The following is a 26,047-nucleotide window of genomic DNA, read 5'->3' as shown; positions in this document are numbered from 1 at the left end:
AGGGAGGGCGAGAGAGAGGGAGGGCGAGAGAGAGGGAGGGCGAAAGAGGGAGGGCGAGAGAGAGGGAGGGCGAGAGAGAGGGAGGGGCGAGAGAGAGGGAGGGCGAGAGAGAGGGAGGGCGAGAGAGAGGGGAGGGCGAGAGAGAGGGAGGGCGAGAGAGAGGGAGGGCGAGAGAGAGGGAGGGCGAGAGAGAGGGAGGGCGAGAGAGAGGGAGGGCGAGAGAGAGGGAGGGCGAGAGAGAGGGAGGGGCGAGAGAGAGGGAGGGCGAGAGAGAGGGAGGGCGAGAGAGAGGGAGGGCGAGAGAGAGGGAGGGCGAGAGAGAGGGAGGGCGAGAGAGAGGGAGGGGCGAGAGAGAGGGAGGGGCGAGAGAGAGGGAGGGCGAGAGAGAGGGAGGGCGAGAGAGAGGGAGCGCGAGAGAGAGGGAGCGCGAGAGAGAGGGAGCGCGAGAGAGAGGGAGCGCGAGAGAGAGGGAGCGCGAGGGTCAGAGAGCGCGAGAGTCAGAGAGCGCGAGAGTCAGAGAGCGCGAGCGTCAGAGAGCGCGAGCGTCAGAGAGCGCGAGCGTCAGAGAGCGCGAGCGTCAGAGAGCGCGAGCGTCAGAGAGCGCGAGAGTCAGAGAGCGCGAGAGCGCGAGAGCGCGAGAGCGCGAGAGCCAGAGAGCGCGAGAGCCAGAGAGCGCGAGAGCCAGAGAGCGCGAGAGCCAGAGAGCGCGAGAGCCAGAGAGCGCGAGAGCCAGAGAGCGCGAGAGCCAGAGAGCGCGAGAGCCAGAGAGCGCGAGAGCCAGAGAGCGCGAGAGCCAGAGAGCGCGAGAGCCAGAGAGCGCGAGAGCCAGAGAGCGCGAGAGCCAGAGAGCGCGAGAGCCAGAGAGCGCGAGAGCCAGAGAGCGCGAGAGCCAGAGAGCGCGAGAGCCAGAGAGCGCGAGAGCCAGAGAGCGCGAGAGCCAGAGAGCGCGAGAGCCAGAGAGCGCGAGAGCCAGAGAGCGCGAGAGCGCGAGAGCGCGAGAGCCAGAGAGCGCGAGAGCCGGAGAGCGCGAGAGCCGGAGAGCGCGAGAGCCGGAGAGCGCGAGAGCCAGAGAGCGCGAGAGCCAGAGAGCGCGAGAGCCAGAGAGCGCGAGAGCGCGAGAGCGCGAGAGCGCGAGAGCGCGAGAGCCAGAGAGCGCGAGAGCCAGAGAGCGCGAGAGCCAGAGAGCGCGAGAGCCAGAGAGCGCGAGAGCCAGAGAGCGCGAGAGCCAGAGAGCGCGAGAGCCAGAGAGCGCGAGAGCCAGAGAGCGCGAGAGCCAGAGAGCGCGAGAGCCAGAGAGCGCGAGAGCCAGAGAGCGCGAGAGCCAGAGAGCGCGAGAGCCAGAGAGCGCGAGAGCCAGAGAGCGCGAGAGCCAGAGAGCGCGAGAGCCAGAGAGCGCGAGAGCCAGAGAGCGCGAGAGCCAGAGAGCGCGAGAGCCAGAGAGCGCGAGAGCCAGAGAGCGCGAGAGCCAGAGAGCGCGAGAGCCAGAGAGCGCGAGAGCCAGAGAGCGCGAGAGCCAGAGAGCGCGAGAGCCAGAGAGCGCGAGAGCCAGAGAGCGCGAGAGCCAGAGAGCGCGAGAGCCAGAGAGCGCGAGAGCCAGAGAGCGCGAGAGCCAGAGAGCGCGAGAGCCAGAGAGCGCGAGAGCCAGAGAGCGCGAGAGCCAGAGAGCGCGAGAGCCAGAGAGCGCGAGAGCCAGAGAGCGCGAGAGCCAGAGAGCGCGAGAGCCAGAGAGCGCGAGAGCCAGAGAGCGCGAGAGCCAGAGAGCGCGAGAGCCAGAGAGCGCGTGAGTCAGAGAGCGCGAGAGTCAGAGAGCGCGAGTGTCAGAGCGCGAGAGTCAGAGAGCGCGAGAGCCAGAGAGCGCGAGAGCCAGAGAGCGCGAGAGCCAGAGAGCGCGAGAGCCAGAGAGCGCGAGAGCCAGAGAGCGCGAGAGTCAGAGAGCGCGAGAGTCAGAGAGCGCGAGAGTCAGAGAGCGCGAGAGTCAGAGAGCGCGAGAGTCAGAGAGCGCGTGAGTCAGAGAGCGCGAGAGTCAGAGAGCGCGAGAGTCAGAGAGCGCGAGAGCCAGAGAACGCGAGAGCCAGAGAACGCGAGAGCCAGAGAACGCGAGCCAGAGAGCACACGTGGGAGCCAGAGGAAGAGAAGCCCTAATCATCCCTAACTGTCCTCGAGGACAAGGTTATGAGCTATCTTCTTGATCTGCAATCCATGTGGTGTATGTGAGCCCACCAGGCCATTAGGGAGGTGTTCTGGGATTTTGACCCAGCGCAGCGAAGAAACAGTGATATAGTTCCAAGTCATTATAACGCGTGGGTTGGAGAGGACAGTATGTGGCTTGGAGGGGAACTTGCAGGTGGTGGTGTTCCTACGTATCTGCTGCCCTTGTCTGTCTCGATAATAGAGGTTGTGGGTTTGGACGGTGCTGTCGATGGAAAGACAGAGAAATATGCAGGTGCAGCACAATGTTACATTCAGGGCAAAGTTCCAGCTACATACACTGGTCCCATAAAACACACACAAGACAGGTACAGCACGGGTTAGAAACTAAGTAAAATGACATGTATTTACAGGAATTCTGCATCATTTCAATAGTGGGAATGGAACCTTAGGACATTCCTCATCTGCGTGGCTACATTCCATAATTTATTTTTGAAATTTATTCTCAGGCTCCAACTCTGTTGCAGCTCGACCTACTCTGTGATCGGCATCACTGGTTTAAGAGATGATGTTGACCAAAGAGGACGCATGCGCCCAGGCGAGCACAGACACAAACAGTCACAGGACCCACGTAACATTCAGGTTGAGGTTCAATGTCTCAGAGATACTGGTGACACAAGCCAGCAGTGCAGGTGGTCAGTGCAGGTTGTCAGATCGGTGTCTCATGGGAGCCCAGATTTACTGCTGTGAAGCATGCACGTTATCTCAGCACAGATTCTGTTTGGCTCACTCCTTAAAAGGGCTGACCGAGTGTGTCCATCATCCTTTCACCCACTGTTCACCAGACAAGTAGAAAACATGGGTCCACATTTTAATAAGAACAGAGGGTTTACACCAAGTAAATTAAAGAACTTAAGATTTATTTACAATAACGATATGTACACTACCCGGTAGATCCCTGCGGGGTTGCTTCTCTTGTCAGTGCTCTACTACCCGACCTTTTATAAAATGGTTAATTCCCCCTGCCCCTCAGTGGGGGACACTTGCACTCCGTGAGAGCCACGTGGAAGATAATCATTATCACCCGTAAATCCCATGCGGGGTATTACACACATTACCAAGACGTCAATGAGGGAACAGATTCTTTAATAAAACTATTCAACTCTCTCGATCAGTCTACAGTTATACACAACTAATAAAAAATAACTAAATCCAGTGCTTCTTATAAATTGGTTGCAAAAAAGAGGACTACCCAAATTAAATCAAAGAAAGCTCTGCAATTCTCACATTAAGCAGTCTTTCAATGGATGACAGTTCAGACTCCCATCTCTTTCCACCCTGACTTGGAACTATAATCATCATTTCTAGGTCAAAGACCTAGAACTCCCTTTCGACAATGAATGTGGGAGTACCTACACCACAGGGACGACAATGCTCACCACCATCTTCTCAAGGGAAATTAGGGGGTAAAAATAAACACTAGCATTGCCAGTGACGCTGACATCACAGTTTTAAAAATTAATTTACGGGGTGTGACCGTTGTTGGTTAGGCCCACCTCCAGTTGCCCTTCATAAGGTGGTGGCGAACTGCATTCTTGAACTGCTGAAGTCCCTGTGGTGTAGGTACACCCACAGTGCTCCTAGGGAGGGAGTTCCAGGATTTTGACCCAGCGACAGTGAAGGAACTGTTTCCAAGTCGGGGTGGGGAGTGACTTGAAGGGGAACCTCCAGGTGGTGGGGTTCCCAGGTATCTGCTGCTCTTGTCCTTCTAGATGGTGGTGCTCGTGAGTTTGGAAGGTGCTGTCTAAGGAACCTTGGCGAGTTACTGCAGGATTTGAATGTTTGTGGAAGGGGGAAGCAATCAAGCGGGACTGCTTTGTCCTGGATAGTGTTGAGCTGCACTCATCCAGGCAAGTGGAGAGTATTCCATTAACTCCTGACTTGTGCCTTGTGGATGGTGGACAGGCTTTGGGAGGTCAGGCTTTGGGAGTCAGGAGGTGAGTTACTCGCCATAGGAATCCTGGCCTTTGACCTGCCCTGGTAGCCACAGTATTAATATGGCTAGTCTGGTTCAGTTTCTGATCAATGGTAACTCCCAGGATGTTGATTGAGGGGTATTCACCGATGGTAATGCCATTGAATGTCATGGGGAAATGGTTACATTCTCTCTTGTAGGAGATGGTCATTGCCTGGCACATGTGTGTGGTGCAAATGTAACTTGCCATGTGCCAGCCCATGCCTGGATATTATACAGGTCTTGCTGCATTTGGACATGGACTGCTTCATTATCTGAGGAATCGCGAATGGTGCTGAACCTTATGCACTCATCCACAAACAGCCCCACATCTGACATTATTATGGGGGGTAGGTCATTGTTGAAGCAGCTGAAGACGGTTTGACCTAGGACACTACCCTGAGGAACTCCTGCAGTGATGTCCTGGAGCGGAGATGATTGACCTCCAACCACCACAACCATTTTCCTGTGCAAGGTATGACTCCAACCAGCGCCAAGTTTCCCCCCTGATTCCCATTGACTTCAGGTTAGCTAGGGCTCCTTGATGCCATATTCGGTCAAATTCCGCCTTGATATCAAGGGCAGTCACTCTCACCTCACCTCTGGCATTCAGCTGTTTTGTCCATGTTTGAAAGAAGGCCGTCAGGAGCGGAGTGACCCTGGCGGAACACAAACTGAGTGTCTGTGAGCAGATTATTACTGAGTAAGTGCTGCTTGGTAGCATTGTTGATGACTCCTTCCATCACTTTGCTGATGTTGGAGAGTACGCCGATATGGAGGTAATTGGCTGGGTTGAATTTGTCCTGTTTCTTTTGTACAGGAGACACCCGAGCAATTTTCCACATCCAGGTACATGCTAGTGTTGTAGACTTACTTGAACAGCTTGGCTAGGGATGCAGGAAGTTCTGGAGCACAAGTCTTCAGTACCATTGCCGAAATATTGTCAGGGTCCATAGCCTTTGCCATATCCAGTGCCTTCTGTCATTTCTTGATATCACGTGGAGTGAATCGTATTGGCTGAAGGCTGACATCTGTGATGCTGGGGACCTCCGGAGACAGAGATGGATCATCCACCCAGCACTGCTGGCTGAAGATTGTTGCGAATGCCTCAGCATTGTGTTTTGCACATATATGCTGGGCTCCTCCAATATTGAGGATGGGGACATTTGTGGATACTCTCCTCCAATGAGTTGTTTAATTGTCTACCAGCATTCACGGCTGAATGTGGTAGGGCTGCAGAGCTTAGACCTGATATGTTCATTGTGGAATCAATGAATGAAAAACATTGCTTCTCCTACATTTCAATTTTTGGGCCAATCAAGGTGTTACTCTTTTTATCTGATGTTGGAGTACATAGAACAAACAGTGCAGAAGGAAGCCATTCGGTCCATCGAGTCTGCACCAACCCACTTAAGGCCTCACGTCCACCCTATTCCCGTAACCCAATAACCCCTCCTAACCTTTTTGGTCACTCAGGGCAATTTATCATGGCCGATCTACCTAACCTGCACGTCTTTGGACTGTGGGAGGAAACCGGAGCACCCGAAGGAAACCCACACAGACATGGGGAGAACGTGCAGACTCCACACTAAAAGTGACCCAGCGGGGAATCGAACCTGGGACTCTGGCGCTGTGAAGCCACAGTGCTATCCACTTGTGCTATCATGCTGTCCTAAACAGTATTAGCTTGAGCTCCATGGCATCAATGCTGTTCAGCTTCTAACCCTCAGACACCCCAATTATCTTCTTAATATTTTGTCCCTCTTCTTCCCATGGTAAATCCTCGAGACGAGGTATGTTCATAACTCATGGCAGCCCTCATCCATACTTTTTACATTGCTACCCACTTCCACCGTGGTGTTCTTCGCTGCTCAGCATGAATATTCTTCACAAAAATATAGCCATTCACAAACACAGCATGCACACAAGCTGAGGTTGATGATCAGAAAGATGTTAGGCTGTTATTTTCACTCCTACCCAGCCAATTGCATCCCAACCATTGTCCCAGTGAAAATAGGGAAACTGAAACCGAGATCTGTTGGGCACTATTACCACTCCTGGTGGAATCTACTTTGTCATCAAGCACACTGTTTTAACGAGTGGTTCTCTTAGGGCGGCACGGTAGCACAGTGGTTAGCACTGCTGCCTCTCAGCGCCAGGGTCCTGGGTTCAATTCCAGCCTTGGGTGATTGTGTGGAGTTTGCACGTTCGCCCAGTGTCTGCATGAGTTTCCTCCGGGTGCTCTGGTTTCCTCCCACAGTCCAAAGAAGTGGTCAGGTTGACTAGCCATGCTAAATTGCCCCTTCGTGTCCGGGATGTACAGGTTAGGTTAGGTTACGGGAAAAGGGCAGGGGAGTGGGCTCTTTCAGAGGGTCAGTGCAGACTCGATGGATTGATTGGCCTCCTTCCGCACTGTAGGAATTATGATTCTTTGACTCTTAACCCAGCTCTCTCACATAAAGAGGCTAGTGCTCTTCACAGCCAGAGGGATTTCAGTTATGTGGAAAAATTATAGAAGCCGGGATTGTTCAGGGCAGAAATTAGGGTAGGGGAGGGTCGCTAGGGAGAAACTGTTACCATTGGCAGGAAGATAGAGCCAGAGGTCACAGATTTACGGTAACAGGCTAAAGGAACAGAGAGGAGAGAGGGTTTTGTTTTAATGTTGCAAGTTTTTATGATCTGGAATGCACTGCCTAAACGAGTGGTGGAAGCAGGTTCAATCGCAACTTCCAAAGGAAATTGAATCTGCACTTAAAAAGGAAATAGTTACAGTGCTGTGAGGAAAGAGTGCGACTAATTAGATATATCTTTCAAAGAGCTGGCAGTGGCATGAGGGGCAGGAAGATACTGTGAATCTAGCTTCATTGCCCAATCAGATTGTACAAGTCTCTCAGCTGCACCTCCCCCCCCCCCCCCCGCCCACCGCCCACCCCCCCCCCCCCCCCACCCCCCCCCGTTACAGTTTCTTTACTGCAATTTGTACATAATTCGTTGTTTAAAATAAATGAGAAGAAAAAGAGAACGGAAATCTAGGTGCCACATCTATTTTCGCTGGTGGAGGTGGGCAGCACCAGTCACTCTCTTGTGTTTCAAATGGAGAACGAGGACCAAATGTAGTCTTCAGGTGAAGGAAGGTCAGAGGGCGGGGAATGATTGGAGCTGGGCACACAGACATAATTCCACTCCAATTTCAAAGTCATACATCCTATTTTATATATTTCATTATAAACTCGTGTCTACATATATAATATAATGAAGAGTAGCTACATAACACACTGTAATTGCACCCTCACTCTTTTCTAAACTATATTTTAAAAAGGCACTGAGCAGAAAGTTGACTAAATGGTAGCGAGGTGCTTTAGAAAATTAAAATACTGCACATTCTCAGCTGCATAACTCTCACAACTCTGGGCAAAAATATTAAATTCAACTCTTGGGAGAAGAGTTTAAAATTATGAAATGTGCTGTTTTTGAATTTTATTTAAACCATTACTTGAGGCATTAAAAATGTCAATTACTGAGGAGATAAATGGCAGTTAATAAATGTTTCAGAGAATATCTTCAGCACGAGTGGCACAGTGGTTCACACTGCTGCCTCACAGCGCCAGGGACCCGGGTTCAATTCCGACCTCCAGGTGACTGTGTGTGGAGTTTGCACATTCTGTGTCTACGTGGGTTTCCTCCACAGTCATAAGATTTGCAGGTTAGGTGGATTGGTCTTGCTAAATTGTCCCCAAGTGTCCACAGGTTAGGTGGGGTTACAGGGATAGGGCAGGGATTGGATCTGTGCAGGGGTGTTTCAATGGCTGGTGCAGATTCGATGGGCTGAATAGCCTCCCTCTGCACTGTGAGATTCTATGATTCAATTTGTGCCAACCAGTCAGTGGAACTAGATTGAGGTGTTTATGTGGACAAAATTGACATTTAGAGTGAGAGAAAGTTGGCAACATAGAATTGTGGCAGAAAGCTAACAATAAGGAAATCAAGCTGTGCAGTTGAGAAACGTGTGCAGACGTAAGATTTTTAATAAGACACAGTTATGCAAGTAAACATCCACATAATCTCATTTCTACTTGTTCTGGAAATTCCCACTTTACCTCAGCATAGGGTCAATGGCGACCGACCAAACTCGATCTTCTGTCCTTATTGTGTGTAAACATTCTCCAAGTCGATTTGAACACAGCGACCAAATCTGAATGAGTTAAAGAGATGTGTTATCTATCAGCAATTTTAAAGGTTTGCACTAAATTTTAAAAAGCCTTTTCTCCATGTCTAATTTTCACATTGCTTAAATAGCCATAGAATTCAAGAAAATATATTTTTTTTAAAAGACACCATAAAACAACTTGTGCTTTGAGCGAGAGAAAGAACAAGTGTGAGAAATAGTGAGCGAGTGAGAGCATGCAAGAGAAATAGAATGAGGGGAAAAGCCCAAGAGAGAGTAAAGAGAGCAATGTTGAAAGGTAAAAATCAAGAGAGAATGAGAATGTGAGACAAAAGGAATATGCAAAAGGGGGGAAGCGATAAAGAATAAATCTGTCACTAATTTCCAAGTTTATCTTTGTGTTCTTTGTAATGTGGAAAAATGGTGTACATTGTTTAGTAAAGGGCGGGGTGGTGCAAAAGTCCTGGGATAAACACGAGACTAAACTGCTAATTTCATCTTGCTCCAGTCCTCGAAGCGTTAAATTTTAATCTCCAGGTTCAGTAATGCCTGCGCTGTCATTGTATTGCTTTATTATCCTGAAGACTCAGACCCAAATCACTCTGTATCTGCACATTCTGGCAGCTTCGAGGTCAGCTTGCAGTCTGCTTTGTATCAACAGTTGCATTTCTGTGTTACAGCAGTTAATGGAACCTTTCAAGAACAGCTGGGACACTTGCTCATCCAAGAAAATACAAGTTTTATCCTCTGAAGGTTCAGATATTACAGAAGTAATTTTTTACACATGAGGGAGGTCCCAAGTTCTTTCCCTGATCAGTAATAAGTTTGCTGAACTCTACTGGAGTTTCATTAAGGGTGCTATGATTCGCTTCAACACACCTATATTAGGGGAGAAAATACATAGTTAGACAAGTTTGTTGAATACAAGTAAAAACAGAAAAAAATGAGAGAAACGCCTCAAAGGTCAAGTTGCACCTGGAGAGAAGCACAGTTAACATTTCAGATGGGTGAGAATCCAATTCAGATGAAAGGTCACTGCTGACCTATGACATTAACTCGGCTTCTCTCTCCACCGGTGCTGCCTGACCTGCTGAGTATTTCCAGCATTTTCTGCTTTTATTTCAAGATTCCCAGCATCCAGTGTTTTACTATTGTTTAAGATTGATGACAGAGAGTGGATTTGTGTTTTCTTACATATTGTATCCCAGATCCATTTTGCTGGGAAGGTGTAGACTCCGCACAGAGTGAACACAAACGGAACGAAGGGTAGGATCCAAAAATACTGATTTATTGTCGAAGGGTCAGGGGTTTTAAACTATGTGGGCTCTCATTGCTAAAGGGGAAGCCCTGCCCCATTACCAGGGAAGTTTGTACTCTGTGGAGGTCACGGGGAACCAGATGGCCCACACCCAGTGACCGTCACGGAGGATATAACACCACCACGGCCAGGAACCATGTGGTACCAAAATTCCATACATGTACCGAAAGAAACCTCGGACCTGTCCTGATGGGCCTTCCCATCAATGTCCGGGATTACCAAACTCAGTCGAGTGCGGAGACGGCGTCCCATCAGTAGTTTGGATGGCGCGACCCCTGTCATAGCATGTGGTGCGGTCCGACAGCGAAACAGGAACCGGGCCAACCGAGTCTCCCAAGATCTGGGCATGGGAACCTGGATTGTAGTTTTGGGGTACGGGAGATTGAGAGTATAGAGGTCAGGAGCACAGATTTGACTTCGCAGGAGGGTGCCAGTGTTCAGGTAGGTGGTTTGAAGTGTGTCTACTTCAATGCCAGGAGTGTACGAAATAAGGTAGGGGAACTGGCAGCATTGGTTGGTACCTGGGACTTCGATGTTGTGGCCATTTCAGAGACATGGATAGAGCAGGGACAGGAATGGTTGTTGCAGGTTCCGGGGTTTAGGTGTTTTAGTAAGCTCAGAGAAGGGGGCAAAAGAGGGGGAGGTGTGGCGCTGCTAGTCAAGGACAGTATTACGGTGGCGGAAAGGATGCTAGATGGGGACTCTTCTTCCGAGGTAGTATGGGCTGAGGTTAGAAACAGGAAAGGAGACGTCACCCTGTTGGGAGTTTTCTATAGGCCACCTAATAGTTCTAGGGATGTAGAGGAAAGGATGGCGAAGATGATTCTGGAAAAGAGCGAAAGTAACAGGGTAGTTGTTATGGGAGACTTTAACTTTCCAAATATTGACTGGAAAATATATAGTTCGAGTACATTAGATGGGTCGTTCTTTGTACAATGTGTGCAGGAGGGTTTCCTGACACAATATGTTGACAGGCCAACAAGAGGCGAGGCCACATTGGATTTGGTTTTGGGTAATGAACCAGGCCAGGTGTTAGATCTGGAGGTAGGTGAGCACTTTGGAAACAGTGACCACAATTCGGTGACCTTTACGTTAGTGATGGAAAGGGATAAGTATATCCCGCAGGGCAAGAGTTATAGCTGGGGGAAGGGCAATTATGATGCCATTAGACATGACTTAGGATGTGTAGGTTGGAGAAGTAGGCTGCAAGGGTTGGGCACACTGGATATGTGGAGCTTGTTCAAGGAACAGCTATTGCATGTTCTTGATAAGTACGTACCAGTCAGGCAGGGAGGAAGGGGTCGAGCGAGGGAACCGTGGTTTACCAAAGAAGTGGAATCTCTTGTTAAGAGGAAGAAGGAGGCCTATGTGAAGATGAGGCGTGAAGTTTCAGTTGGGACGCTTGATAGTTACAAGGAAGCGAGGAAGGATCTAAAGAGAGAGCTAAGACGAGCAAGGAGGGGACATGAGAAGTCTTTGGCAGGTAGGATCAAGGAAAACCCAAAAGCTTTCTATAGGTATGTCAGGAATAAAAGAATGACTAGGGTAAGAGTAGGGCCAGTCAAGGACAGTGGTGGGAAGTTGTGTGTGGAGGCTGAGGAGATAAGCGAGATACTAAATGAATACTTTTCGTCAGTATTCACTCAGGAAAAAGATAATGTTGTGGAGGAGAATGCTGAGACCCAGGCTATTAGAATAGATGGCATTGAGGTGCGTAGGGAAGAAGTGTTGGCAATTCTGGACAAGGTGAAAATAGATAAGTCCCCAGGGCCTGATGGGATTTATCCTAGGATTCTCTGGGAAGCCAGGGAAGAGATTGCTGAGCCTTTGATTTTTATGTCATTATTGGCTACAGGAATAGTGCCAGAGGACTGGAGGATAGCAAATGTGGTCCCTTTGTTCAAGAAGGGGAGTAGAGATAACCCCGGTAACTATAGGCCGGTGAGCCTCACGTCTGTTGTGGGTAAAGTCTTGGAGAGGATTATAAGAGATACGATTTATAATCATCTAGATAGGAATAATATGATTAGGGATAGTCAGCATGGTTTTGTGAAGGGTAGGTCATGCCTCACAAACCTTATCGAGTTGAGAAGGTGACTGAACAGGTAGACGAGGGTAGAGCAGTTGATGTGGTGTATATGGATTTCAGTAAAGCGTTTGATAAGGTTCCCCACGGTCGTCTATTGCAGAAAATACGGAGGCTGGGGATTGAGGGTGATTTAGAGATGTGGATCAGAAATTGGCTAGTTGAAAGAAGACAGAGGGTGGTGGTTGATGGGAAATGTTCAGAATGGAGTTCAGTTACGAGTGGCGTACCACAAGGATCTGTTCTGGGGCCGTTGCTGTTTGTCATTTTTATAAATGACCTAGAGGAGGGCACAGAAGGTTGGGTGAGTAAATTTGCAGACGACACTAAAGTCGGTGGAGTTGTAGACAGTGTGGAAGGATGTTGCAGGTTACAGAGGGACATAGGTAAGCTGCAGAGCTGGGCTGAGAGGTGGCAAATGGAGTTTAATGTAGAGAAGTGTGAGGTGATTCACTTTGGAAAGAATAACAGGAATGCGGAATATTTGGCTAATGGTAAAATTCTTAGCAGTGTGGATGAGCAGAGGGATCTCGGTGTCCATGTACATAGATCCCTGAAAGTTGCCACCCAGGTTGATAGGGTTGTGAAGAAGGCCTATGGTGTGTTGGCCTTTATTGGTAGAGGGATTGAGTTCCGGAGCCATGAGGTCATGTTGCAGCTGTACAAAACTCTGGTACGGCCGCATTTGGAGTATTGCGTACAGTTCTGGTCGCCTCATTATAGGAAGGACGTGGAAGCTTTGGAACGGGTGCAGAGGAGATTTACCAGGATGTTGCCTGGTATGGAGGGAAAATCTTATGAGGAAAGGCTGATGGACTTGAGGTTGTTTTCGTTAGAGAGAAGGTTAAGAGGTGACTTAATAGAGGCATACAAAATGATCAGAGGGTTAGATAGGGTGGACAGTGAGAGCCTTCTCCCGCGGATGGAGGTGGCTAGCACGAGGGGACATAGCCTTAAATTGAGGGGTAATAGATATAGGACAGACGTCAGAGGTAGGTTTTTTACGCAGAGTGGTGAGGCCGTGGAATGCCCTACCTGCAACAGTCGTGAACTCGCCAACATTGAGGGCATTTAAAAGTTTATTGGATAAGCATATAGATGATAATGGCATAGTGTAGGTTAGATGGCCTTTAGTTTTTGACTTCCCATGTCGGTGCAACATCGTGGGCCGAAGGGCCTGTACTGCGCTGTATCATTCTATGTTCTATGTCTGCTCCCTCATGCCTTGCTGAACATTTGGACCGCCCATTCGGCCAATCCATTGGAGGTCGGGTGGTACGGAGCGGTGCGCACATGGTGAATCGCGTTCACGGTCACAAATGAGCCGAACTCAGCGCTGGTGAAAGCCGTTATTTGAGTCTAACACCTCGGGTATCCCTTCAGTGCTGAAGGTTTGGCGCAAACATTCGATTGTGGCCTTCGCGGTAGTTGCCTACATGTGGTGGACCTCCATCCACTTTGAGTGGGAATCTACTATGATGAGAAACAGAGCCCTGGAACTGCCCTGCAAAGTCAATGTGGAGGCGGGACCAGGGTCGACCTGGCCATTCACACGGGTGGAGCGGCGCCACTGGCAGGAACTTGTGGTGCTCTTGGCACGGCACACAATGCTGGGCCAACTTCGCGATATCGGCTTCTATTCCTGGCCAACAGACATAACTACGGCCCAGCATTTTCATCTTAGATACACCTGGGTGTCCATTCTGGAGGCCCTGCAAAGTCCACGTTCCAGAACCACGACATATGTTCCCTACAGGTGAACGCCATCCTCGACGCTAAACTCTTGGATCTTGGACGTAGACCAAATTCTCACAAAGAGCGGTGCTGGGCCCCACATAAGGGGCGAAATTCTCCGACCCCACGCAGGGTCGGAGAATAGGCGGGAAGCGGCGTTATTTCCGCTCCCGCAGGTTTTTGAATTCTCCCGCCGGTCATAAACCGGCGTTGTGCAAATCCCACCGGCAGCCTGTGAAAACAGCTGGCGCCGGCGGGATTTCATTTTTTTAAACTTACCTCAAATCTCCGGCCCGGATGGGCCGAAGTCCCGCCGCTGGGAGGCCTTCTCCCGCCGCCGAGGTTTAAACCACCTCTGGAACGGCGGGCTCAGCGGCGCGAGCAGGCCCCCGGGGTCCTGGGGGGGGCGGGGGGCGATCGGACCCGGGGGGGTGCCCCCACGGAGGCCTGGCCCGCGATCGGGGCCCCCCGCTCACTCCGCGGGGCAGTGCCGTGGGGGCACTCTTTCTCCTTCCGCGCCGCCACGGCCTCCGCCATGGCGGACGCAGAGGAGAACCCCGCATCGCGCATGCGCCGGCAGTGACGTCAGCGGCCAGCTGCCGCTGACGTCACTGCCGGCGCATGCGCCGACCGCCGAAAGACTTTCGGCCAGCCCCGCTTCCGACTGCGCCGGGTGTTTGCGCCGGTCTTCTGGTGCAAACTGCTCCGGCGCGGGGCTGGCCCCCAAAGGTGGGGAGAATTCCCCACCTTTGGAGAGGCGCGACCCCTGAGTGGTTGGCGCCACTCCCCTACGCCGGCACCCTCCGTCACGCCGGGTAGGGGAGAATCCAGCCCAAGATGTTTTTTTTTAAATAAATTTTTTATTGGGTTTTTGAACAAAGTATATTTACCGTTATGTACCAAGAATAAGATACATATACATATATATATGTAGAAGAGAAGGGCACACACAAACAGACCAAAAAATAAATAAATAATAATAATAAAAAAGAAATGAAAAATAAAATAAAATAACTGGTAAGGTATTATGCAGCAGCTCATCAGCAGCAACTCTGTACAATTGGCAATATTGGGCCCCTTATAAGATGATGCGTCGGTCGCGGGACGACTGCAGTCCACCTTGGTCCAAACCTGAATGCGAAATGCCGTGGCCAGCAGACAGTCGATAAAATGTAATGTGGGCCAGGATGTGGAGGTGCCGGCGTTGGGACTGGGGTGAGCACAGTAAGAAGTCTTAACCTGGTGTTGTAAGACTTCTTACTTCGTTGGCCAGGGCAGATGTCAGCAGCCTGGTACGGAGGAGGCAGTTCAACACATCTGCTTGGGGAATCTTTGTGCCCAAACGGTGTTCTGGTATGCACTGGTACACGTTCAGTAGCAAAGCCCAACGCTGGATCCGAGCGGACGCCATAGGAGTGATCACCCGGCCCTCTTTGAACAGACCTTAGAGGCTTGTAGTCTGTGAACACTGCGAATGTATTACTGGTGAAACATCTTCACCCCAAAACCGACGGCCAGACCCTCCTTCTCGACCTATGCATAGTTTCTTTCTGCGCCGGTGAGCGCCTGGAGGCTCCGATCCTATCATTCGTGCAGTGGACAAGGACAGCCTCAACACCGTAAGGAGACGTGTCACACGTCAATATGAGTGGGTTGGCTGGGTCAAAATGGGTCAACAATTTGGAGGATGAGAGCCATCTTTTTACCTCGCAAAATGTCGCTCATTGTGGTTGAGCCCATTCCCAAGGTTGGCCCTTTTACAAGAGTCGATGGAAGGTGGGGGGGGGGGTTTAATAGGGTTGCCAAGTTGAGGTGAATTTCCCGTAATTGTTTGCGAGCCCCAGAGTTCTGAGGTCCCTCCAGCACGAGGGCCTGTCGGATGGCTTGCATCTTCTCCTCAACGGGGTGCAAGCAGTGACGGTCCACATGGTATCCTAAATACGTGACTTCTGCCGGATGAATCACATAATTCTCTCAGCGTAAGCGAAAGTTGGCGTCCTCAAAAGGCTGTAGGACTTTGGCCATGTTCTGTAGATGATCCTGGTCTGAGTAGCCCGTAATCAGTACATCGTCCAGGTAGAATGCCACTCGGGGAAATCCCCACAGGATGTTCTCCATTACTCGCTGGAAGATAGCACATGCCAAGGAGATCCCAAAAGGCAACTGAATGTATTTTTAAAAATAAATTTAGATTACCCAATTAATTTTTCCAATTTTGGGGCAATTTAGTATGGCCAATCCACCTACTCTGCACATTTTTGGGTTGTGGGGGCGAAACCCACGCAGACACGGGGAGAATGTGCAAACTCCGCACGGACAGTGACCCAGAGCCGGGATCGAACCTGGGACCTCAGTGCCGTGAGGCAGCTGTGCTAACCACTAGGGCACCATGCTGCCCTAACTGAATGTATTCATAGTCCTCGGTGCGTATTGCTCGTCACAAACCGTCAAGTACCGAGGTCCAAAACCAGCAGGAGATATGCGTGGCTCATGGCCAATTTTGTACGGACAGCACGGTGGCGCAGTGATTTGCACTGTTGCCTCATGCCGCCAAGGACCCGGGTTCAATCCTGGCCCGTGTCACTGTCTTGAATTCGCACATTCTCCCAGTGTCTGCATGGGTCCCATCCCCACATCCCAAAGATGTGCAGGGTAGGTAGATTGACATGCTAAATTACCCCTTAATTTAAAAAAAAGAATTAGGTACTCTAAATTAAAGAAAAATGTCTAATTTTGTAAAGGTACACCACCACTTTGCGTATAAATCCTCAATGTGTGGAACGAGGTAACGGTCCATTCGAGACACAGTTTACCGTCATCTTGTAGTTGCTGCAAAGGTGCACAGAGCCATCAGGCTTCATCGCGGGAACGACTGGGGCTGCCCAGTCGGAGAACTGTAAGGGCAGACTGGCACAGAAGGTGAAATTCACATGGGATCAGAGGTGAGCTGACAAGATGGATACACAACTGGCTAAGTCATAAAAGGTAGAGAGTAGCAACGGAAGGGTGCTTTTCTGATTGGAGGGCTGTGACGAGTGGTGTTCCGCAGGGATCAGAGCTGGGACCTTTGCTGTTCATAGTATATATCAATAATTTGGAGGAAAATAACTTGTCTGATTAGTAAGTTTACGGACGACACAAAGGTTGGTGGAATTGCGGATAGCTATGAGGACTCTCAGACGATATAGCAGGATTTAGATTGTTTGGAGACTTGGGCGGCAAAATGGCAGATGGAGCTTAATCCAGACAAATGTGAGGTAATACATTTTGGAAAGTCTAATACTGGTAGGGAATATACAGTGAATGGTAGAACCCTCAAGAGTATCGACAGTCAGAGATATCTAGGTGTACAGGTCCACAGGTCACTGAAAGGGGCAACACAGGTGGAGAAGGTAGTCAAAAAGACATACGGCATGCTTGCCTTCATTGGCCGGGGAATTAAGTATAAAAATTGGCACGTCATGTTGCAGCTGTATAGAACCTTAGTTAGGCCACACTTGGGAGTATAGTGTTCAATTCTGGTCGCCACACTACCAGAAGGATGTGGAGGCTTTAGCGAGGTGCAGAAGAGATTTACCAGGACGTTGCCTGGTATGGAGGGCATTAGCTATGAGGAGAGGTTAAATAAACTTGGTTTGTTCTCACTGGATCGACGGAGGTTGAGGGGCAACCTGATAGAGGTCTACAAAATTATGAGGGGCACATACAGGGTGGATAGTCAGAGACTTTTTCCCAGGGTAGATGGGTCAATTACTAGGGGGCATAGGTTTAAGGTGCAACGGGCAAGGTTTAGAGGAGATGTACGAGGCAAGTTTTTTTACACAGAAGGTGCCTGGAACTCACTGCCGGAGGAGGTGGTGGAAGCAGGGACGATAGTGACGTTTAAGGGGCATCTTGACAAATACATGAATAGGATGGGAATAGAGGGATAGTGGAGTAGACTTTAGTTTTGACTGGCAGCATGGTCGGCGCCGACTTGGAGGGCCAAAGGGCCTGTTCCGGTGCTGTACTTTTCTTGTTCTTTGTATAATGCCCAAGTGTTCCAAATGATAATGTTCTGTATCCACTTTAGGCCTCAGTGTGTATGGGTCTGGCCCTGCACAAAAATAACACGTCAACACTTACCCTGGCCACAGCCCTTTTTATGGTGCCCAGGCCTCCTGAAAGACATTGGGGAATTTCACCAAGATCCCTTCTGGTCCGTGCGGGTACATGCAGCAGACATGCTGCCAATCATTTCCTTTTTTAAAAAATAAATTTAGAGTACCCAATTCATTTCTTCCAATTAAGGGGAAATTTAGGATGGCCAATCCACCTACCCAGCACATCTTTGAGGTTGTGGGGCAAAACCCACGCAAACACGGGGAGAATGTGCAAACTCCACACGTACAGCGACCCAGAGCCAGGATCGAACCCGGGTTCTCGGCAACGTGAGGCAGCAATGCTAACCATTGTGCCACCGTGCTGCCCGCCACATGCTGCCAATCATGCAGAGGTGCTGCAACCAGTCGCGGCCCATCAAACCCGGTCCGCCTCCACATTCAACTACCAACAGTAGATTTGTCGATTGTTGCTCGGGACCGCAGAGGTACCTGTGATTGCCAATGGTTCCTCCTCATATGTCACCAGTCGGGCATCGGTTTCCCATAGAGCCAATGTCTGGATGCCCACCCAGATTTTGTCGAACATTCGGCGGCTGATCACTGAGACCGCCACTCCAGAATCCAGCTCCATCTATCTTGAGTGCCCGTTTACCTGAAGTGTGACCTGGATTGGTGCCACCTGTGGTGCTGCTACGCAGTGTAACTGCTGATACGAGCTGTCCTCTTCGTCCAAATAGTATGCCGGGTCACGAGGGGGGTGGTCGTGCCTGGTGGAATGGAGGGGTTTGGGCCCCCTCTGGGTCGTCTGTGACTCAGTCTCTGTGGCCTGTCGCGGGCCTGTATCCGTTGAATGGATCTTCTTGGTCAGGGGAGACAGCTCGATAGTTCTCTGGGCCTCTGCGGCTGCAGTAATGGCCGCAAGGTCAGGGACCCGCTTCTCCGGGCCATGGAAGGGCCGAAGGGCGCTCGGTCGGGCAGCCTAGGTTCAGGACCCCCATGCCTTGGAGCTCCTAGAGTGCTTTTGCAGGAGATGGCTCTCAATCGTCTGCTGTAAGTCTAAGTAAGTTTTCACTCGGAGCTTCCATTGCGTTGCTGTGTTGCGGATTCCACACACCAAGCGGTCTCTCAGGGTTTCATTCAATTTCGCTCCCAACTCACAAGACTCAGCAAGCTTCCGCAGACGGGCCAAAAAGTCGGTAGCAGATTCACCCTAAGCCTGAGTGGGTGTCTGAAATCAGAACCGGCGAACGATTATCTGGGGGTTGGGATACAATGTTCCCCCATTAAAGGTGGCAAAAGACCTGGTATCAGATGCATCCAGGAGGTCAGATCTTTGATGATGCTATAGCTGCACAAGCTGTGAGCAGTATTACCATTTGTCGTTCATCCCCGATTATAGAGTCGGTTCGAAAAAAGTATCGAATTTGTTCAATGTACTGTCCCCAATCATCAGTACCTGCATCATATGGCTCTAATTTTCCAATGCGAGGCATCTTTGCCAGCTGACGAGAGGCCTCCTGAGACCTATGCAAAGTGGTCTGCATACGCAGCACTTTCCGCCTATAGCAGCTCCACTTGATCCTCGTCACCAGTGTGGAATCTATACAAAATGAACATACATGGAACGAAGGACAGGATGCAAAAATGCTGATTTATTAACACATACATTAACTCTCTCCACTGCCCGAAAGGTCTCCTGCCCCAACCCACATTCAGATCAGGGTTTTTATACTATGTGGACTTCCCTTGACAAAGGGAAAGGCCCGCCCCGTTACTGGATAGTTCGTACTCTGTGGAGGTCACGGGGAACCTGATGGTCCACACGCTGTGACCTCCGCTGGGGTTGTAACAGAAGGGTTATTTTCTCTGTTGCTATGGAGTTTCAAGAAAAAAAAATTAATTTGCACTGGTTATAATGCATAAACAACTTGATACAAAATGTAGATCTTACTAACAGGGAGGGTGGAGTTTGAGTGGTACAACAGTTTGATACCTGAGATTGAGGGGGGGGGGGGGGGGGGGGGGCATGGAAGGAGGTGGTCAATGGATAGCCATCAAGAGCTATCAGCCTGACTTAATCGTTTCGTGCCCCTCTGTTTTATCCAGGGGCATTAAGACTAATACACCCCCCAAGTAACTGAACACAGAGTGGGAAATGGCCTTTCTGCTCCGACATGGGATTTAAATTTACGTTGAAGAAAAAAAATCAATTCAGTTAGATTGAGGGACTGGAAAACTGATGTTTCTCCCTACAGTATAGAAGGCCAAGAGGAATTTAATGGATAATGGATAATTATGAGGATTTTGCAGGGGGGAGGGGGCGGCAGAGAGAGAGAGAGAGAGAGAGAGAGAGAGAGAGAGAGAGAGAGAGAGACAAGAGCATCCACTGCCAGGAGGGTCGATAAGCAAAGAACACACATATTTAGCAAGGTTTGTCATCTGGAATGTGCTGTCTGAAAAGTTGGTGGAAGCAGATTCAATAGCAACTATCAAAAGAGAATTACTTCAGAAATACTTTCAGGGCCAAGGGAAAATAGGAGGGAGTGAACGTAATCGGATAGCTCCACCAATAAACTGAGACAGAAGCAATAGGCCGAATGGCCTCATTCTACACCGCATGATCCTATGATGAATTAAATCTGACAACCCAATTTCTCCTCACCAACCCCACCTTATGTCCACCCATGATTCACCCACAGCTATATATAATTTACAACACTCTGCTGATCTTACTCAATCCCAAAATGTTAAAGGTGAAAAAAAGAAAATACATTGCTGGCATTCCAAGGCTTCATCTTCTCTTTGAGGAGAGTTAAAAATACTCCTTCTCTTAGAGATAGTACAAATTCCACTCCCGATAGGGACTAGATTAACAGTCAGGCTGGGCTTAACACCAGGCTGCTTCTCCACACCTACCCGTGCTGTCTTGTCTCTCGAGCCGCTAACGATGACATGTCCTCGGCTGTCGATGCAGTTGACCTCTTGATCATGTGCTGAGAAGGCTGCATAAAACGAGTTACAAGTGTTGCAGACAATGACCTTCCCATCCCTGCCAAGCAGACGGTTCCCATTAGTTTCAAATATACTCAAAACTACTGTACATCAATCCTGACACTATGTTTACTGCACACACATTAAGGTAACCCACATATAAGACAACTCACTCAATGTCCAGTCAGAAGAAACAAAAAAAAACTATGAACAAATATTTGTGAATCTCTGGAGCACACCAGAGAGTGAAGTTTAACTTTATACACTGTTCCATGCATTGCTACTTGTGCACTCAGATAACAGAGTGGTGAGCAGGGAGCAATTGCCAAAGAGGGGCAAGCAGGGACAGGAGGCCAGATATAGCAGGCAGGGGTTGGAAGTGGTTTTGCTTAAAGGAATGGACTTCCAGCGGCGGACAAGGGTGAATGGTTACACTTAAGGTGGCTCCTGCTTCAGGATTCGGTTTTTGGCCCTTTTTGTCCGTTTAACGTATGCTGTTCGGGTGGGAAAGTGGTGTAGTTGGAGAGTTTGGGTTCCTTCTCTAGCTCGGGATGCCAACATGAGGAACAAGTCGAGTAAGGGGTCCTCGTCTGTTTAGAAGGCCCTAGTGTCACAGGAGTGGAAAAAATGGCGGAGGCCTCTGTGTCGTCGCTGCCCCCACAATGGACTACTGAGAGGGGCTGGTATTCCTGGCAGACAAGTTCAGGAAACAGAGGCAGACGGTCAAGTGCGATCTAGCAAAAGTGATTGAGCCCATTCTGAACAGGGTGGAACAACAGCTGGAGGTACATTCGGAAGGTGGAGGAGTCGGTCACCAACCAGTGATCGGATCGCCTCCTTGGAGGCAGAGGTGGCAATGTTGGCAGAGGGGCAGATGGCATTGAAAGCCACGGTCAACAACCTGGAGAATCGCTCCAGATGTCAAAACTTGAGGGTTGTTGGGCTGCCGGAGGGTATAGAAGGTGTGAGGGCAGCATTGTGGCGCAGTGGTTAGCACTGCTGCCTCACAGCGCCATGGACCCAAGATCAATCCCGGCCCCGGGTCACTGTCCATGTAAAGTTTGCACAGTCTCTCCCTGTCTGCGTGGGTCCCACCCCCACAACCCAAAGATGTAGGAGACACAGGGTAATTGCGTGGTACACCCCAGACTAGATAGGTTGTTCCCCAAGTGCTTTATGACTTCGGTGGTGGCGAAGGTGTTTAATGCAGTCTGGGAAGGCACCAGGCCTATGGAATTTTCTAAACAGTTTGCGTCTGTGTTGGGGCCACACTTGTTGGACATGTTAAATGATTCTCTGTGTCAGGGGGTGTTACCGACCACACTACGCAGGCATAAATCTCCTTAATCTTGAAAAAGGATAAAGATACAATGGAGTGTGGGTCATATCAACCCATTTCTCTGTTGAATGCTGATGCAAAGCTGTTGGCTAAGATGCTGGCAGCCAGTTTGGAGGGATATATCACGGACCCTCTATTTAATGTGGGGAAGATAATGGAGGTGCTTCGAAAATTTGGTTCATCTCAGGATATACATTGAATGTGGGCTAAGCTAGAGTGAGGTTTTCCGGTGAACCCTCTGGGGAAGGCGGCTGGTCTGGAAAGGCTACTGTTTCGGCTAACCAGGACTAGTTTTAGGTGCCTGGGAATATAAGTAGCTCAGGAGTGGGCCTCATTACACAAGTTAACCTTGGCCAGTCTAGTAGAGGGGGTGAAGGTGGACTTGAAGAGTTGGGATGCTCTCCCATTGTCCTTGACGGGAAGGGTTCAGATGGTCGAGATGAAAATTCTTCCAAGGTCTTGTTTGTGTTTCAATGTCTTTCATTGTTTCTTTTGAAATCTCTTTTTTGTTGGATCAATAAGTTAATATCGACTTTTGTTTGTGCGGATAAGATTCCCAGGGTTGGGAGGGCGTTCCTGCAGAGGGGTAGGCGGTCCCACGGGGGACCAATTCAGACAGCACTTTCATTAGAGTCTATGGTGCTATTGCAATCTGTAGAAATCATAGGTTTATACCAGCCGGGATGGTTGTACAAGATCTGGAAGAGGAAGGGGGCCGAAAGGTTTGAGGATTTGTTCGTGGAAGTTGGGTTGCTGGGCTGGAGGAGAAGTTCCAATTCCAGGGAGGAAATGTTTTTATGTATTTGCAGGTACGGAACTTTGTTCGGTTGCCAGCAGCTTCTTTTATGGGGAAGGTGCTGAAAATTTTCTGAATATTTTATTTTTAAAAAGAGGAAGGAAACAGTGGGAGGCCAGAGAGGAATGAGCTGGGGGCCAGAGAAAGGTGAACAGGGGACAGGGGGCCAGAGAGAGGTGCGTAGGAGGCAGCGGGCCTATTTCATTTGGTTGAAATCAGCGAGAAGCAAAATCTCCTTCTATTTTATACTTGATAAACCCTTGAAAGAAAAAAGCTGGAGAAATAATACATGCTTCATGACAAAAACACACCAGTCGTACAACACTAGGCAGGCAATAATCAGCACATGTATTTATATGGCAAGTTCAATGTTAAAAGAATATCCCAAAGGGCTTCAGAGAAGTGTAAGGAAGGAAAATGAACTTTGAGCTAATGGGGCAGTGAGGGGAAGATTTAAAATGCAAGGATTAGAATTTCGATTTCGAAAAATGGGGGACAAGAAGCCAATCGAAGTCAGACCAGCAGAAGCAGCTGGTGCAAGCAACTCGATCAGGATTGGATTAAGCAGCAGAGTTTTGTATGAGTTGAAGTTGACAAATGGGAGAATGGGATGTTCAACCGGAAGAAGACTGGAGAGTTCCGTCTGGAGGTGAAAAAGACATGGGGGTTTCATGGTCGGGTAGGTAAGATTAGAACCAGGTGAAGGTAGTCGGACAATGGAGAAGGGATGATGTAGCTATCCTTGAAGACTACAGAGAGGTCAATGAGAGAAAATGAACCACATTCACAGCCAAAGAAGATTGATCTTTTACCAAGTGGGCATTTGAGCAGAACATAAACATTGCACTCTACAGGGTAGGAGGGAATTGCTCCCCCCTTATCAGTTCTATACTGTACAGTACAGAGTTGACGCAGATATACAAGGACCATACGGTACCAGATAGAAATGAAAACTGATGTTATGTTTTGGATGATGTCACCGAGAGGTGGCATGTAAATAAGACAAACAGTTATGGATGGAAGGCAATCAATTGCACAATGTATATTGTACATATAAAGGAACTGAAATGGAGACAAATGTGAGTACTAACTCAAAAATGAATAGTTCATATTCACCAAGAGTAGCTGTTGGACACAAGAGCCATGCAGTACCAGCAAAAATAAATTTCTTACCCAATTCACACTGTGGAAATACAGTAACTAATAGTGAGATGCAAATAAGTCTTTTGGGTGACAGAGTACTGTGTGCAGTTCTGGTCGCTATATGATCAAATGGATACATAGGCATTGCAGAGGATGCAGAATTAATTTTTAAGGATGATATCAGAAATATGTGGGCATACTTATCAGGAAAAGATTGTCAAGCTGAATCTTGGTTCCCTTGAAAAAATAATGCTGTGGGGTTAACTAATAGATACTTTTTAAGGTGTTGACAGGGTGAAAACAGAAAGAATATTTCCTCTTCTGAGGAAGAGCATAACAAGAAGCCATCGATATACATATATTTTTTCCAATCAAGAGGCAATTTAGCATGGCCAACTCACCTACCCTGCACAACTTTGGGTAGTGGGGGTGAGACCCACGCAGACACGGGGGGAACGTGCAAATTCCAGACAGACAGTTACCCTGGTCCGAGATTGAACCTGGGGCCTCAGTGCCGTGAGGTAACAGGGCTAATCACTGTGCCAGCGTGCTGCCCTCGGAAGCCATCAATATGAGATAGTCACCAAGAATTTCAAAAATAATTTCATTACCCACGAGTAGTGTGATGTGGCAATCTCAAGCGCAAGCAGTGATTAACGGGAATAGTATAGATGTTTTTGAGGAAAGCTTGACAAGCATATTAAGGTGAAGGAAATGGAGAATCCGATGATAGATTTGAATGAGAAGAGATGGCTGCAGTGGAGCAAATGGCTGCATGGCAGCAGGATAACACAGTGGTTAGCAAGGTTGCTTCACAGCGCCAGTGTCCCAGGTTCAATTCCCGGCTTGGGTCACTGTCTGCGCAGAGTCTGCACGTTCTCCCCGTGTCTGTGTGGGTTTCCTCCGGGTGCTCCGGTTTCCTCCCACAGTCCAAAGATGTGCAGGTTGGGTGGATTGGCCATGCTAAATTGCCCTTACTGTCCAAAAAAGATTAGGTGGGGGTACTGGGTTACGGGAATAGGGTGGAGGTGTGGGGCTTAAGTGGGGTGCTCTTTCCAAGGGTCGGTGCAGACTCGATGGGCCGAATGGCCTTCTTCTGCACTGTAAATTCTATGTTCTATGTTCCATGAAATGACCACCATGTACTGCTTGGGCCAAATCGCCTGTTTCTGTGTCATAAATTCTATGTAGCATAACCATTAAGCCCTATGTGCATTATACTTGGTACGTTTCCTATCAGAACCCAACACGTATATTACACCAAACCGGAGTGAATCCAAGGACTTCACTCAGTAATTCAAACCACTTACCCACCGCCACTGATGATGTGGGATTCACTGACAACAAACCGGCAGACATCGTCCCGATGGCCAGTGTATACAGAGATAGGCCGTCGCTGAAAACCGACACCGTTCTGCCTCAGTGGATATGCTAGGATATCAGCTGCTTGGGAGAGGTAGAGCCACTGATCATCCAGTTGTAACCATGGCAATAAACTGAGGAGAAATTGAATGGCCAAATCAACTCATGGTAACTTTACTAAGGTGTTGCTGAACAGAGACAAGTTGCCGATGCTTTTCATCACAACAAACGCAAGAATGCCACATTTCAAATATCACAATACCCTGGTAGGTAAAATATCTGAAAAATTTGAACAGATTAAGCAAGCTGTTTCACGTAGCGAATATGCTGGGATGATGAGTTGTATTTTCCACTACGAGGACACTTTCATCAGTTTAAAAGGGCATTCTGCCAAACACATAACTCAGCAACAATTGCATATCAAATTCAGTGCCAGTGTAATGCCAGATACTTATTCCTTACATTCCAGCGACTGACTTGTGGAATCAAATATCACATTCCTTCGGCTGTTCGTAACTGACAGAGTACAGACAGTACTCAACCACCCAGTGCTTGAAAAACCCAAAACAAAACGCCTAGTGTTAAGATGATTCTGCAATTGGGCAGTACGAGCTGAAGAATCCCGAGTGCGTTAACAGTAATACTATCAACCAATTTAAGATAATCAGTCAAGCTCATAACGTGACTAGAAGTGACATACACAGAGACCTATTCTATGTAAACATGAGGAATGTGTTCACGTCTTGTGTCTTTTTCGAATTACCTAGAAGCATGGAGATCCTCTAGTTCCCTGTTGCTTTCTCCATGGCAATGCCTTGGCCAATCGGTCAACTTGCCAACCAATTAAC

General features: G+C 48.9%; 1 protein-coding gene across 5 annotated transcripts in view; it reads right to left on the bottom strand.

The window, feature by feature from the left end:
* The window catches only part of fbxw4 (F-box and WD repeat domain containing 4), a 174,855-nt gene that overhangs the window by 124,605 nt on the left and 24,203 nt on the right, over positions 1-26,047 (bottom strand). For all 5 annotated transcript variants that reach the window (XR_005463760.1, XM_038822087.1, XM_038822088.1 and 2 more), the window contains exons 3-5: positions 25,148-25,333; positions 20,485-20,617; positions 8,260-8,354 (exon numbers count right to left, since the gene is read on the bottom strand). Coding sequence is in view for 4 of the 5 variants with exons in the window: in XM_038822087.1 (XP_038678015.1) it covers positions 8,260-8,354; positions 20,485-20,617; positions 25,148-25,333 (414 nt within the window). In the remaining variant the exon portion in view is untranslated. The remainder of the gene's footprint in view (positions 1-8,259; positions 8,355-20,484; positions 20,618-25,147; positions 25,334-26,047) is intronic.

Source organism: Scyliorhinus canicula, chromosome 16 (assembly GCF_902713615.1).
Source record: "Scyliorhinus canicula chromosome 16, sScyCan1.1, whole genome shotgun sequence".
Lineage (NCBI taxonomy): Eukaryota > Metazoa > Chordata > Chondrichthyes > Carcharhiniformes > Scyliorhinidae > Scyliorhinus > Scyliorhinus canicula.
This window is presented reverse-complemented; position numbering and strand designations above follow the sequence as displayed.